The sequence below is a fragment of the Silurus meridionalis genome, chromosome 20, assembly GCF_014805685.1.
Source record: "Silurus meridionalis isolate SWU-2019-XX chromosome 20, ASM1480568v1, whole genome shotgun sequence".
NCBI classification, from domain to species: Eukaryota; Metazoa; Chordata; class Actinopteri; order Siluriformes; family Siluridae; genus Silurus; species Silurus meridionalis.
Genome location: NC_060903.1, coordinates 8,565,568 through 8,580,000, shown reverse-complemented (window position 1 = coordinate 8,580,000; position 14,433 = coordinate 8,565,568). Strand labels below are relative to the sequence as shown.

The 14,433-nt window shown below is 37.2% G+C and overlaps 1 protein-coding gene and 1 non-coding gene across 2 annotated transcripts in view; both read right to left on the bottom strand.

Moving 5' to 3' along the window:
* Nucleotides 1-14,433, bottom strand: part of LOC124402813 (ephrin type-B receptor 1-B) — a 320,170-nt gene that overhangs the window by 126,219 nt on the left and 179,518 nt on the right. The window contains exon 4 of the mRNA XM_046876081.1: nucleotides 2,477-2,632. Coding sequence (XP_046732037.1) covers nucleotides 2,477-2,632 — 156 coding nt within the window. The remainder of the gene's footprint in view (nucleotides 1-2,476; nucleotides 2,633-14,433) is intronic.
* On the bottom strand, nucleotides 9,865-9,937 carry trnag-ccc. The gene has a single exon. It is a non-coding gene; the product is annotated as a tRNA-Gly (tRNA).

The window sequence follows — 14,433 nt, the reverse complement described above, 5'->3', positions numbered from 1 at the left end:
TTTCCACAAAACTGGATCATTTCTCAAGTCAGACCACTGGGACTCCTTAGCAGTCCAAATTTTTTGTCCTTATTCTGTCTATTGCTATTTTATATAATACAAGCCTAATAGCCAATTTTTTATTTATTTATTTTTTATTCTGTAAATACTTTACCAGAACTTCATTTTTACCCATTCATTAGTACCAACTGTCAGGGAATATCACACTCCAGTAGCTCCAAATATTTAAAACATATTACAATTAACTGGCATGTATACACTGATCAGGCATAACTTTATGATCACTGACAGGTGAAGTGAATAACACTGATTATCTCTTCATCATGGCACCTGTTAGTGGGTGGAATATATTAGGCAGGAAAATAATATTTTGTCTTTAAAGTTGAGGTGTTAGAAGCAGTAAAATGGGCATGTATAAGGATTTGAGCGAATTTAACAAGGGATCAGAGCATTTCCAAAACTGCAGCTCTTGTGGGATGTTCCCAGTCTGCAGGGGTCCAAGTCCAAAAGTGGTCCAAGGAAGAAGCAGTGATGAACCAGTGAAAGGGCCTTTGTTGGCCAAGGCTCACTGATGAAAGTGGGGAGAGAAGGCAACCATGTGGTCCAATCCAACAGATGAGCTTTTGATGAGTTATTGTTAATGCTTCACAAGTCAGGACTGTTTTGGCAGCAAAAGTGGACCCAGCATAATATTAGCCAGGTGGTCATAATGTTATGCCTGATCTCTGCCATTACTATTTTTACATCCAGCCCTAACATACATTACTTTCACTGGCATTAAATACATTTTAAATGAAAATATTTTTTAAGCAAAATCTTTGCTCATCACAAATGTGTTCTGCTTTACTATATTGATGATTTGTTTAATGTATTTAGCAGTATACAAGTTCTTACTGTATGCTTGCAGCTATAATATGACAGACTTTTTGAGTAGCACAACCAGCAGAATATCTGGGTTCTTTTGCTGTATTTTGAGATTGAGGTGCAGTTATGACTAGACTACAGTATGCACTGCCTCGGGTTAAGCCTTACAAGACCCTAGCAGAATGTATAGTTTCCATAAAGGTCAAAATAGCTAGAAAAGATGTCCAATTTTGAAGATAATGTATGTACATATACACATGATCTAATCAGCCAATTATGTTAAAGAAGTGCAATACAAACAAATCAGCCAGATATATGTCAAAAGCTTCATGTTTAACTGAGATCAAAACAGTCTCTAGAGTTTACATAGAACTGTAAGGGGAAAAAAACAGGAAGTGAGGCACATCTGTGGGTGGAAACACCTTGTAGATATGTCTGATTAAAGAAAAACAGATTAGTTCAAGCTGCCAGGAATGATATAGTAACTCAATCTTTATATCCGTGACAAGCAGAAAAGCATTTAAGAATGCCAAAAACATCAAATGTTCAGGTTGATGTACTACAATAGCAAAATACATTGGGTTTTACTGTACTTCTGTTAGATAAAAACATGAATCTGATGTGATCATTGGCACAGATTAACCAGCATACACATCTAAATACAGATTACGGTCAGATGTTTTTTTCTAGTTTTCAGCTGTCCAGTTTGGGTCAGTCTATGCCAATGATAGCCTCAGATTCTTGTTCTTGGTTAACAACAGGCAACAAATTCTAAAGGTAGATGGTAAATGCAAACCATTATTTTTACTAGTTTATCCAGGACACACAATAGTTTCTAGTATAGTTTATAGATGTGCAATAAATATCTTTTATGACAAGTGAATACCAAAGCAAATAACCAAACCTGACTTTTTGTCAACTTGATTTGATACTTCACAAGTGCTCATAAAATAGTATATTTAATGTCATCTTCTATAACAAGGAATAAAGCTACCCTTAGTCTTTATTAGTACACTTAACTATCTAATGAATAAACTTTTTGGACATGTAATTGGTAAAATCGCTGGAATTCTTTTATGTCCGTGTCCATGCATAAATATATAACAAACATTCTTTGATTACCTGAAACATTTTGGGAATTGGGTATACTGATTGCACCTGCAAAACGAATAGGAGACATTGCTTACTGGAATGGAAACTACTAGTTTTCAACAACGACTAAATAAAATGCTTGTGTAAGTCGTCAGCATCCGAAAAACTAAGAAACCTAGGAGAACCCAATAAAATGTTTTGGAAACTATTCTCACAAGCCAGACGTCTAGCTTTAGAGTCTGGCATGTTTACTTACTAAACTTGGCCAAGATTTGCCCAGGTGTAAACTAGCACAGTGTGTTGGTTGACAGTCTTTTATTATTTTCCCAATTTCTTATCTGCTCCAGATCGTCAACTAAATCACATTGCAAATTCCAATGTGTTCAAGTAAAGACTACAATCTGGAGCCAGTGATATTCCAAGAAATTAAGCTTATTTTCTTCTGTGAATGTGTGTGTGTGTGTGTGTGTGTGTGTGTGTGTGTGTGTGTGTGTGTGTGTGTGTGTGTGTTCGGACTCACTAGTGCATGGCATATCTGGCAGGTCTCCATCTGCTCGATAGTAGCCGTTCCTGCACACGCAAATGGTGGAGGCCTCAGATGTGGACCTGCTGTTAGGAGGACACTGTAGACACAGCCCTGTGCCCTGCATGGACTTAAACGTACCAGGAGGACATGCTGTGAAAAAGAGACAAAAAGAAAGAATGGTCTTAGATCATGACCATAACAGTTGCCCCCCCAAAGAAACCCTTTCATTTTGACCATTAATCAACACAAAAAAATGAAAGCTAGTAACCCATTTCACAGTAGATTCTACTCTAAAGTGTAATGATGGAATTAATAATAAAACTATAATAATCTTTCATAGACACCAGTTTCGCAAAGTTCTCCAAAAGCTAGCATGTAAATGTAAGCGATATTGCATCATCTGGATCCATAGAACTGCACTAGTGTGAGGTGTTTATTTCTACTATATCACATGGGTATAACGAAAGAAAAAAAAAACAGACTCAAAAGAAAAACCCAAACAGCAATTCATTTGCATGCAATAAATGGCACCCGAGTGCACCTGTAGCTGGATGACACACAACAACATCATTAAATAAACCTTAAACAAAATCCATATATTTTTATTGTTCACAAACTGGAATACAGCTTGATTTATTAGGCACAGCTAGTGTTGAGACTTATTGTAGGACGACTCACATGGGACTGATTTGACAAAAGCTTATACAGTAAATCCGTGTTTGGAACGAATTTCGACTGAAATACCTTAAAAGTAAGAGACAATTAAATAAGTTCTTTACTATTCCTTGTTAGAACAAGCGTGTCAGGTGTGTTGTGACTGCTAACCACTTAGTTCGCCATTGTGTATCACAATGGCACTGTCTGTATCCATGTTGTGCTCCAGAAATCTGTGTCTGGCTTCACATTTTTTTGTGTAATTGTTGCCTGAACCTAAAGGTAGTGTTTTATATTGTTTGTTTTTTATAATTAGCTGTGTACCACTATGCTCCTGTTTAAGGCACAAATAGCTGCACTACGAGTATTATCTGCTCCCTAACTACAGCCACATCAATTAAATTCATAATTGGTCTTAACTACAGATGCCAATCACACTTATTTTTTACTTTTGATTACTTTTGCTTGTACCCGCCATTGATATAACAAATTTAGCTGGTTCAATGTCCTGAAATAGATATAAAAAAAATGAATAAATGATGTGGTTTGTATATTTGTTTTTCCTGCAAGCTTCATATCTAACATTTCATACACACACACACACACACACACTTAATTATAAAAACCCTAAAGGGAACGTAAGGGTGTGTAAAGGATGCAGACCGTAATAGACCAAATGCCATGCGAACCATTAGTGCCTCTGGATACAAATCCCCTATTTAAAATAAGAATCTAATATACAAATATATACCGTGTATGAACAATGTATTAGCATATTATGTCTTGTATTCAGTTACAATACTACATGGAATCTGAGAGATGAACTACACTTGCTAGTGTACAGTTTAGGCAAGACTTTAGGCAACACGAGCCATCAGACATAAACAGATCCCATGATATTCAATCCCTAGTAGGCAGACTCATAGTACTGAGCCTATACGAGTGCAAACAGAGATAACAGATTGAACAGCTGATATGACTGAAACACAGGCTAAAGTGATAGTGGCCTCCGTGGACCTTTCTCAAGTAGAACACGCGGATAGCTTTGCTTTGTCAAAGTAAGATAAAAGGATAGGCATTAAGGACTAAAAGGTTTAAGAGGAAGAGAGACAGAAAGTGAGAGACGGAAAGTGTGTATAAACGTTTACTTACTGCACAAGAGGAGCACCCGGTTTAGCCAGAGGAAAGTGCTTTATTTCATTGTCTTTATTTGAAACTGAAAATATAGATGTATTGCATTGAGGAAATTGGAATAGCAGAACAATTTCAGCCGGCTTATTAAAATAAATATTACCTCCTATCTGCAATTTGGCTCGGATTGAACTAATATGGGAGGTGAGGGAGAATTAGGTGTTCTCTACACAACCACAAAACAGCTGCACTCATCTGGAACACTGGCTAATTAATGCGCCATTATGTTGGCAACAAACGACTGTCAAATTCTAATGTCTCCCCAAAAACAAAATTTCAGCAATTACCAAGTGATACCGTATACCAATATTGTGCATTATTGTGCATTGCTCATGCATATGTATCACCCCTTATTAATATGCATTACATGACACACATGGGAGGAGCGTGTATGATTAATATGCTAATTATATCACTTGGCACATCCATTTGCACATTTGCATTCAGAGATGGATCAAGAGAGATAGAGTATAAACAAAATAAGCGGAATGAGTGACCGGAAAGGATGGATCGCAGTCTCATGGATTCAACACGGGAACGGATGAAGGAGTATTTGTTCCTCATTTTTTAATAAAAGAGGACAGGAAAAACTAATTTCTCTTTCTCAGTCCTCTCAGCAACGAAGAGTTTGTATGCCCTCCCCGAAAGCCTTTTGAGATTTAATTAAACATTTTATGCCTCATTAACACAAAAAGATATGCAGAGTTCTGAGGGCAGATCAAATTTTATTAGACAATTAAATATTTAACTGTCCTTTAGCCTCACTGTTCAGAACGCAACTCTATCAACTTCAAGAGCATTTATACGTTCATTTTCCAGCCTGGTGAACAAAGGAGCTTCAGAACATTATGTGCCATCATGTACAATGAGCTTAAAAGCCAGGTGAGGAGATGACCTGGAAAAACAGACCAAGAACTAACTCATTTTTTGCCATATGGAATTAATGCCATTTCATTTCATTCAGTTTAATTATATATATTTTTCAGCCATATGTGATTCCTCCCCAAATTGTTATCACATAGTTGGAGGCACACAATTGTATAGGATGTCTTTGGATGTGGTAGCATAGAATATTCCCTATACATGTTCCAGCATGACAACGCCCCTTTGCACAAAGATGGCTCTATGAACATATGGCTTACACACACACACACACACACACACACACACACACACACACAAACACACACACTATATATATATATATATATATATATATATATATATATATATATATATATATATATATATATATATTACACAGGAATCAAATCTCAAAGAATCTATTAGTTAGCACCATAATACCTCGCACCTTCAAGCTTCAAGGTAGGCCATTCAAATCCCACATTTACCCAGCATGCATAGAGTTTAAATCTAAAGCATATGCTTTAAAGGTTTCTTCCAAGTATTCTGGTCTTCTCCCCCAGGTCAAAGACATCTATTCTCTTTTGCAAATTGTCAGTATTGTGTAAATATTTATTTAAGTATTTGTGCTATTGTGCTTTGCTATGGCACCCATCCAGGGGTTTCCCCCACAACTTGTGCCAGAGTCCTCTGGAATAGGTTCCAGGCTTCTCTGTAACATCGTGTAGAATGGATGTTTAATCACCAAATGTGTTTAATAGAATGTATACAATGTACAGTATATTGTTAGGCCGGAAGAACGCGCCGGAAACCGAAGTCCCGCAGAACAAAGGTTTAATGAAAATTAATGCAAAAAACTAAGTACTTAAAGTTCCAGTGAACCCAGGTAAATCCTTGGAAAGGTAAAGTCTCTAGAATCCACAATCCACAGGGAAAGGTAGTAATCCACAGCGATATGGAAAGTCCGTAGTAAAACGTAGTCCTACAAAGTTCTCCAGTCTAAGCTGTAGAACGGACGGAGATACGATGGAAGCGCCGGCCTTAAACAGAAGGTGATCTGATGAGTGTTGGGTGCGGGTAGTTAGTACGATGGAGAACTGCTACGAGTGATAGGTGGTTCTGGGGAGGGTGTTGCTGATGGATCCCTGACATACTGTATATACATTTACAAAGTCCTAACACTTTAACACACTTTAACGCTTACTCACTCACATTTTCTACAATCAATTGAGAAATGTTCTAGTCATCGTAATCATTCATTGCAGTCAAATCATGAAAGAAAAAACAAAGTCACTTTCAAACCCAAGCTAATCAAATTCCTCCAGTGGAAAAAAAAAAATGACACGCATTAGTTGCAGTATTCGCACTATATTATTGCATTAAAACTGCTTCAAGCTTTTTGTTTACAGGGAGATTAAGAGTAAATAGACCACAGAGCAAAACATGAAATTGTTTAATTAAATGATCTTCATTAATTATTCATGTAATTGAAACTGCTAAAATAGATAGAGAATACTACTTTTTTTCAATTCTTCAATAATAGAAGCAGGACAGCACATTCTAAAACCATTGCATAAACTGCATATAACTCTATTCTATAATATAAGTGCATGAGTGTAGTATAACATTTAACTCTGACAATGAAATTTTTTTTTTCTTAACCTGCAAAATGTTTTTTATTTGTATAAAATTTTATATTTATTTTTCTTTGCTGCTGTAACACAGAAATGTCCCCACTGTGGGATGAATAATCTTATCTTATCTTATCTTATCTTATCTTATCTTATCTTATCTTATCTTATCTTATCTTATCATCTACAGTGCATAAGTCCTTCAAACCACCTGACATGTATATATCTGACATTCTAACGTACAGTACAGACCAAAAGTTTGGACACACCTTCTCATTTAAAGAGTTTTCTTTATTTTCATGATTATGAAAATTGTAGAGTCACACTGAAGGCATCAAGGGCTATTTGACCAAGAAGGAGAGTGATGGGGTGCTGCACCAGATGACCTGGCCTCCACAGTCACCGGACCTGAATCCAATCGAGATGGTTTAGGGGTGAGCTGGACCGCAGAGTGAAGGCAAAAGGGCCAACAAGTGCCAAGCATCTCTCGGGGAACTCCTTCAAGACTGTTGGAAGACCATTTCAGGTGACTACCTCTTGAAGCTCATCAAGAGAATGCCAAGAGTGTGCAAAGCAGTAATCAAAGCAAAAGGTGGCTACTTTGAAGAACCTAGAATATGACATTTTTCAGTTGTTTCACACTTTTTTGTTATGTATATAATTCCATATATAATTCCACATGTGTTAATTCATAGTTTTGATGCCTTCAGTGTGAATCTACAATTTTTATAGTCATGAAAATAAAGAAAACTCTTTGAATGAGAAGGTGTGTCCAAACTTTTGGTCTGTACTGTATGTTGGCCGAAAGAGTGTTATAATGCTGCTTTACTGTATGTCAACAGACATTGATCATTTAACTTCTATGATGATATAAATACAGAGGATCATTAGCAGTCAAGAAACAGTGCGCTGGATCCTGAGTCCCGATTGCTCAACACTACATAAAGTGACTAGAGGTCCAGCTTTGTGTTGTTACACACAGTATTTTAGTTTTAGTATTTTAAATTTTGATAGAGGAAAAAAAAGTTTAAACAGGTTTTAGTATACATTTTTATTGTGTTTCTATGATTATTTTTCAATGAGCTATAATTTAAAATAGACAGGACACTGTCAGATGCATTGCAGACAAAGCAATTGTCCCCAGGGCTGAGCAATGGCCAAATCTGACTTTAAATTGCTGTGATCGAAGGGCCGGGCACACAAACTGGGCACACATGCAGTCACAACATAGAATTCCTTTGCTAATGACATCTTTACACTGGTTACATCAGTTGGATTTTGATGAAAAACATGGACGAGAAGAGCACACCGTTCTGGCACTGAGTATCCTTCATAAAAACTATGTGCTACTATTTTTTTTAATTCATTTTTATGCTAGAATGCTTGTTTTTGTTGCATTATTGGATAAATGAATATAAAATAAAGGAATATACATCTTTCTTTGTTTATTAAATTGCACACAAATGATAGACCACTCTGTGTACAAAATCTGTCCAACAATGTCCCAGACAAACTTACAACCTGTCCTACATTTGGTCTATTTGCATTTGGTTAGCTAGTGTTACAACTAATTTGCATACAATTGAATCTACTGCAGAATTTTTCACAGTGCTGCGAGACTGAACCTCCTTCGCCTTGCGCCTTTCCACAACCTGTGCTCATTTTTCTCCCAGTTAATGATGAACGGGTACAAAACATCGGACAGCCTATTCACGTTCGGTGTTTATGTACTGAAGCTCAACACTACGGAACTCAGGAAGAGAAAAAGAAACAAAGAAAATGAAGTGAGAATAACAAGCAAAAATTTTGAGAAACATTTGGTTCACAACGCTGCCTACCACACACTACACACACACTACTCACACACACTACACTCACAGATTACAAAATGTGTGGGCAGTGTGGTGGGGGATGACAGATAGCTCTTGACCCTGCCCAACTGACGCTAATGTCACCTTCTGCTTCTGCAACATACACAAGCGCACAAAAACACACACAAACACACAGCACTAGATCCCCAAAACGAAACACTTTAACACCTTTTCCATCCCACACAACAGAATGATTTATCAGCTACAGAAGACGATAGACTTCTGGAAAAAAGCCAAAAGTGCTGGTCACCTGACCGTCACACCCATATGTGCTAATTGTAAGTCTGTGGGCAGGGATCTGATCACCCTCGTTTGGTGTTATAGTAGCCCTCCGCTCACACGTACAGCTTTCTACTAGATTTTGATATTCAGCTTTGGAGATTATTGGGGATCATTCAGCCACAAGTGCATTATGGGGGTCAGGCACTGGGGTTTAGTCAGTATTCCAGTTCACTTCTTATACATTAACTTTGCCACACTGCATCTATATTAAGCCAGGGCAGTGTCATGCACACAAAGACAGAAGAATTGTTGAAGCTATTCGTTTGCCTTTTTATTTTATTAAGTTCATTGTGTGATGAATGTTTCTTTTCTTAAGATGTGAGCTCTCTGCTGGTCAGGTGAAGGCATTAAGACTTAGCTGTGGCTTCCCGGTGTGTGGCCTGCTGAGAGCACACGGTCTTAAAACTAACCTTTTGCCTGTGTACTGTCATTTGTTTGATTTCATAAAGCTGCATTGGACATTTTATTTAGTTTTTTTTTTATACGTTTCTGTAAAAAATATGTTTTTTAATAATAGGTGTTTCTCTAGATTTGGAGATGTTGTGCTCATTTAATTACAAGGGCATCAATAAATTTAGGTACTGATACCGGACGTGGGGTGTTTAAGTGAGGGTTGAAGTGAGGGTTGAAAAAAGACATTCTAACAAACTTTGTGGTAAGAGTTTGGAAAAGAACCACATATGGCTGGAAAAGTCAGGTGCCCCAACACTTCTGCGCATATCCTTTTTTTTTTATATAAACTTTCTTTCGGCTTCTCCCGTTAGGGGTCGCCACAGCGGATCCTCCGCACGTTTGATTTGGCACATGTTTTACGCTGGATGCCCTTCCTAACGCAACCCTCCCCAATTTATCCGGGCTTGGGACCGGCACTGAGAGTGGCTGGGGATGGTTCCCTGACCGGGAATCGAACCCGGGTCGCAGCGGTGGGAGCGCTGTGTCTTAACCACTAGACCACCAGGGGATCCTTTTTTTTTATATAATTCACAAAAATGGTTTACTAAGTCAAAATAACTATCTAATATTCTGAAATTACTGGTTATTAAGAAATGGGAATTAGATGCTTACTGGTTATTAAATCAATACAATGAGATAATTAGCTTAAAATAATTGGTTGTTAAGTTAAACTAATGCATTATTAAGTCAAAAATAATGAGATTTCTTGGAACAATGTGTCACTAAGTCAAAATTACAATATTACACATTGTGGTTCAGGGATTTTGTACTACCTAGTCTATTACAGCAATGGTGCACTAGTGAGGCTTTTAAAGGCTGAAGGAAATTTTGAAGAACTTCACTGGGCCACATATTAAAGCAAGCACTACAAATCTAAGTAGCATATTGATGTATTTATTATTAGCCCATAGCTCAATATATGGCAGCTAGGACAAGTTGATTGTGGTGGGGATTCTCAATGGTTGTATAATGCGTTTGCATAACACATTCTGGGTATTGTATTGGCACAGCACTGACGAGCTAAACTACAAATTTTGTCAGCACAATATACAAAGCAATACTATACAACATGACAAAAAACAAAGCATATTAAACATTGGTTTTTGAGGTGGAATATTTCATAAACAAATCCAGATGTGTATTAGGTGGTAGTTCCTGGAGTGCCTCAAGAGAGGTTTGAAAACACAGTCTGACAGATACTGTATATTGGTATGGTTTTGTGTATATTTAGATATAAGAAAAATAACAATAAGATATCAAGATGTACTGTTTAAGCTGTGAAACAATTACCGGGAAATACTGGGAAAGTCAAAGGCTGAGAACATAGTGAGAAGAAAAATTGTTTAATGGTTAAAAAAAAAAAAGAAATTTGATTTAAGAAATCTAATCGAAATGCTTTCTGCCATCGGTATGTAAGTTGCACCTAAGTGAAAAAAAAGGCAAAGTAAAAAAAAATATGTAGTGAAGTTTCTGATTGTACCAGGGGCTAGCAGGAAGGTGCAAATTTATATAAAATGATCTGGGATTTTTGTTTCGTAAAAGCACTGGAACTGGCAAAATATTGGATTGAATATCTACTGTTTTTTTCCAAAAAGTAGCCCAAAGTGCTCTGACACTGTTTATGTTCCAATGATGTCAGTCAGCCAATGATGAAATCGGATTTGTCTAAATAAATAAATATATATATCAAAACAACTGATTAGTATACATTATGTCAAGAAACGTAACAAGATCATGATGCGTTGTGCTCGATTTAGTTCATTAAGTGTTAAACTATTTCTTTCAGCATGATAATGACTCGCCCGAACACAATTAAGGCAGAGTTGGTACAGAAGTCAAATGGAGCAATTACACTCTCAAGATTAACACCTTATCACTGCACTAAGTCAGAATAAACAGAGCTGCTGTGTGAGAAAAGAAAAGCTAAGGTCAAAGTGCAGCTGCCTTTTAATAATGCCCTTGCTGAGAGATCCATTAGAAGCCTAGAAGATATGCCAACATCCTCGGCTTGGTTGTAGTATTTATGATTTTGACCCCCTGCCACAGCAATGTGAAAGCTAAACTCTGTTTATTTTGCTTTCTCAGCTAAAAAAGAACTCTGAGCAAAACATGGATCAAATTTATCTGGGGAAAAAAGACCATTCAATGAAAGAGGAAAAGAATGCAGGATGTGAAATGCGTGCATTTGTCTAAGTTATAAACTGTCCTCTGTGGACCAGCCTTTAACCTGCCTTTTATTGTGAGACAAGAGAAGCCTAACACCTAACACGTAATTTGTGGACACCTGACCATTTTAATAATCTCCACTCTGCTGGGAAGATGTTCCACTAGATTTTGGAGTGAGTTTGTGGAGATTTGTGCTTATTTAGCCACAAGGGTGTTAGTCAAGTCAGGTACAGGTGTAGGGTGTGGAGGCCTGGGGTGTAGTCAGTGTAACGATTCATCCCAAATTTGTTCAATAGGATTGAGGTCAGAGCTCTATAACAGAACACTCAAGATCTTCCACTCAAAACCATGTAAACTATATCTTATGGAGCTTGTTTTGTGCACAGGTGCAATTTCATGCTGGAACAGGTTCGGGTCTCCAAGTTCATTTGAAGCAAAATGTAATGCCACCACATCCAAAGACATCATATACAACATATAGTTCAGTTGTCAGGCCACTGATCAGAGAGAACCATTTTAATGGCTGTCTCAATTGCACCATCCTTCCAATAGCAAACTCAGTCACTAAAAAATGTCACAATGTACACAAAAAAAAAAAAAATAACATCAATGCTCATCGATGTCACCTTACTGGAAAAAAAACCCATCATATTTTCTTAAGCCTTGCAGCTCAAGTTCTCTGAAAACGGCACAAACAAATTGTATGTAGCTTGTTATCCATATACATCCAGATTTCGAAGGAACACTTACATTAGCAATTCTAGCTAATGCTAACATTAACATTCTTTATGGGGGTTAAATATATATATATATATATATATATATATATATATATATATATATATATATATATATATATATATATATATAAAATCACTAACTTCCCTACAATATAGGTGAAATACCATAGCAGACTTGCATATAAAACTGATTGATGATTCATAAAAACTAAAATATTTGATATGTATGGGTATTTATGAATGATAAGGATTAAGGAAATTAGAATTTAGTTAGTCATGATGTCACCATAATTGAGTCATCAGTACCTGAATGTGTAGTGAGAAAATACCTAACCTTGTGCATACGTATCACAAACTAAGAAATTAGGAAGCTAATTTGGACTTTAATATACAATCTATAATAATATAAAATGGCTACGTTGACTGCAGGACTCGGATTCCCGCCCACCACTGCAACTCACAAATGACATGACATTGCACCTGATTGACTTTAGGTTTAATGAGCAGTTCATTTCAAGTAAAGTCTTGAATAAAGGTATTTGATCTTTTCAATCTCATTAGTTGTTTCTAGTCTGTGTGATCTGTATGAAGATCATAGTTCAAATATATGTTTAGTTACGGCATACAGTTATAAGTGTAAGTGCTTACAGTTATGAAGATCTGCCCTACAGTGAGAATATGAATTTGTGTTAATTCAATGACAATTGTCTATAGTAAGTTTATACCGTCTGTTTGTCTGTTTGTTGTGACCATTTAATGAGATCCACAAAGACTTCGATTTCCATAGGGTTGTCCCTTCGGCAATAGCAGCACTTAAACTCTTGAACACTTGGCTGTAAATCTGGTTCCAAGACATTGTGATAATGGCAACATCGATCTCAGCCCAGAAGAGCAAGGAACAGCAAAAATACTGCACCATAACCGTAAACTCCATAAAGAGTCTTAGTGCTGAGCCACTAGATGGGACTTTCTACGAGTCGCTGGAACTGTACCGGAGTGATGAATGTCGCTCTTCCAAAAGATACTGCCTCGATCATTGTTTAGATAATCGTGATGGAGAGTCAGAAAGATTCAAAACAATGCTCGGGAAATCTCAATAGTCATTTTCCCTTTAATTTGTCGCAGGCCTGTAGATACACAATTTTTTTTTTCCCCCAGTCAAAATGTAAGAAAATGGGAAAACGAAAAGGCCCAAGGCATAAGGATGGCCCTACAGAGCTGAGGATACAGCATTTTGCAGATGATTAACACTGCAGTGGGTGAAAAGATGCTACACACACAGAAGGAAAAATCAAATTGTATCAATGTGCTTACATATAGCTTTCTTTCTGCTTCTCTGCCTTCTGCTTCTCTATTTGTTCTCTACATAAAGGTCAGAGTTAAAAATTCAATTCCCTCTCTCTCTCTCTCGTTCTCCCTCTCTCGCTGTTTATTGCTTTCTCTCTATCTCGTTCATACACACACACACACACACAGACATTGAGTGAGTGTGTGTATGTGTGTATTTAATAATCTGCCCTAGGGTTGATGTTTACAGTGTGAGATGCGTTTAAGTGAACAGGATCTACAGCTGATTCAGCAAACACACGAGTTGCCCGCAGCTACTGCATGTTCAGATACACACACACACACACACACACACACACACACACACACACACACACTGGTTACTCTGACCCTGCTAAATGCAATTCCAATATCCACATTTCATGCCAATTGTTTCTGGCTTGTTTCAACCAGCCTGCAATTAATTCACTTTTACTCTTTGCCACTTCTCTCTCTCTCTCTCTCTCTCTCTCTCTCTTTACACATACACCCTGACACACACAAAGTGAGGTTGACATGGCCAAATGGAAGGGTACAAAAAATAGAAAGAAGAAAAAAAAATACAATAATCAAAAGCCAAATCAGAAATTAAAACGGATGCAGGAGCCGCTGGCTTTGGCGTTTTAATTCATCAGAAAGCACTGGCAACTTTTCAGCATTTATTTGTTTGTTTGTTTGTTTATTTATTTATTTTGTGCTGATTGAGCTCGCGCCTCATGAGTGTGAAGCCTCTGCATCAAATAAGTTAATTAGCTCGGCTGCCTTCCTCCGTC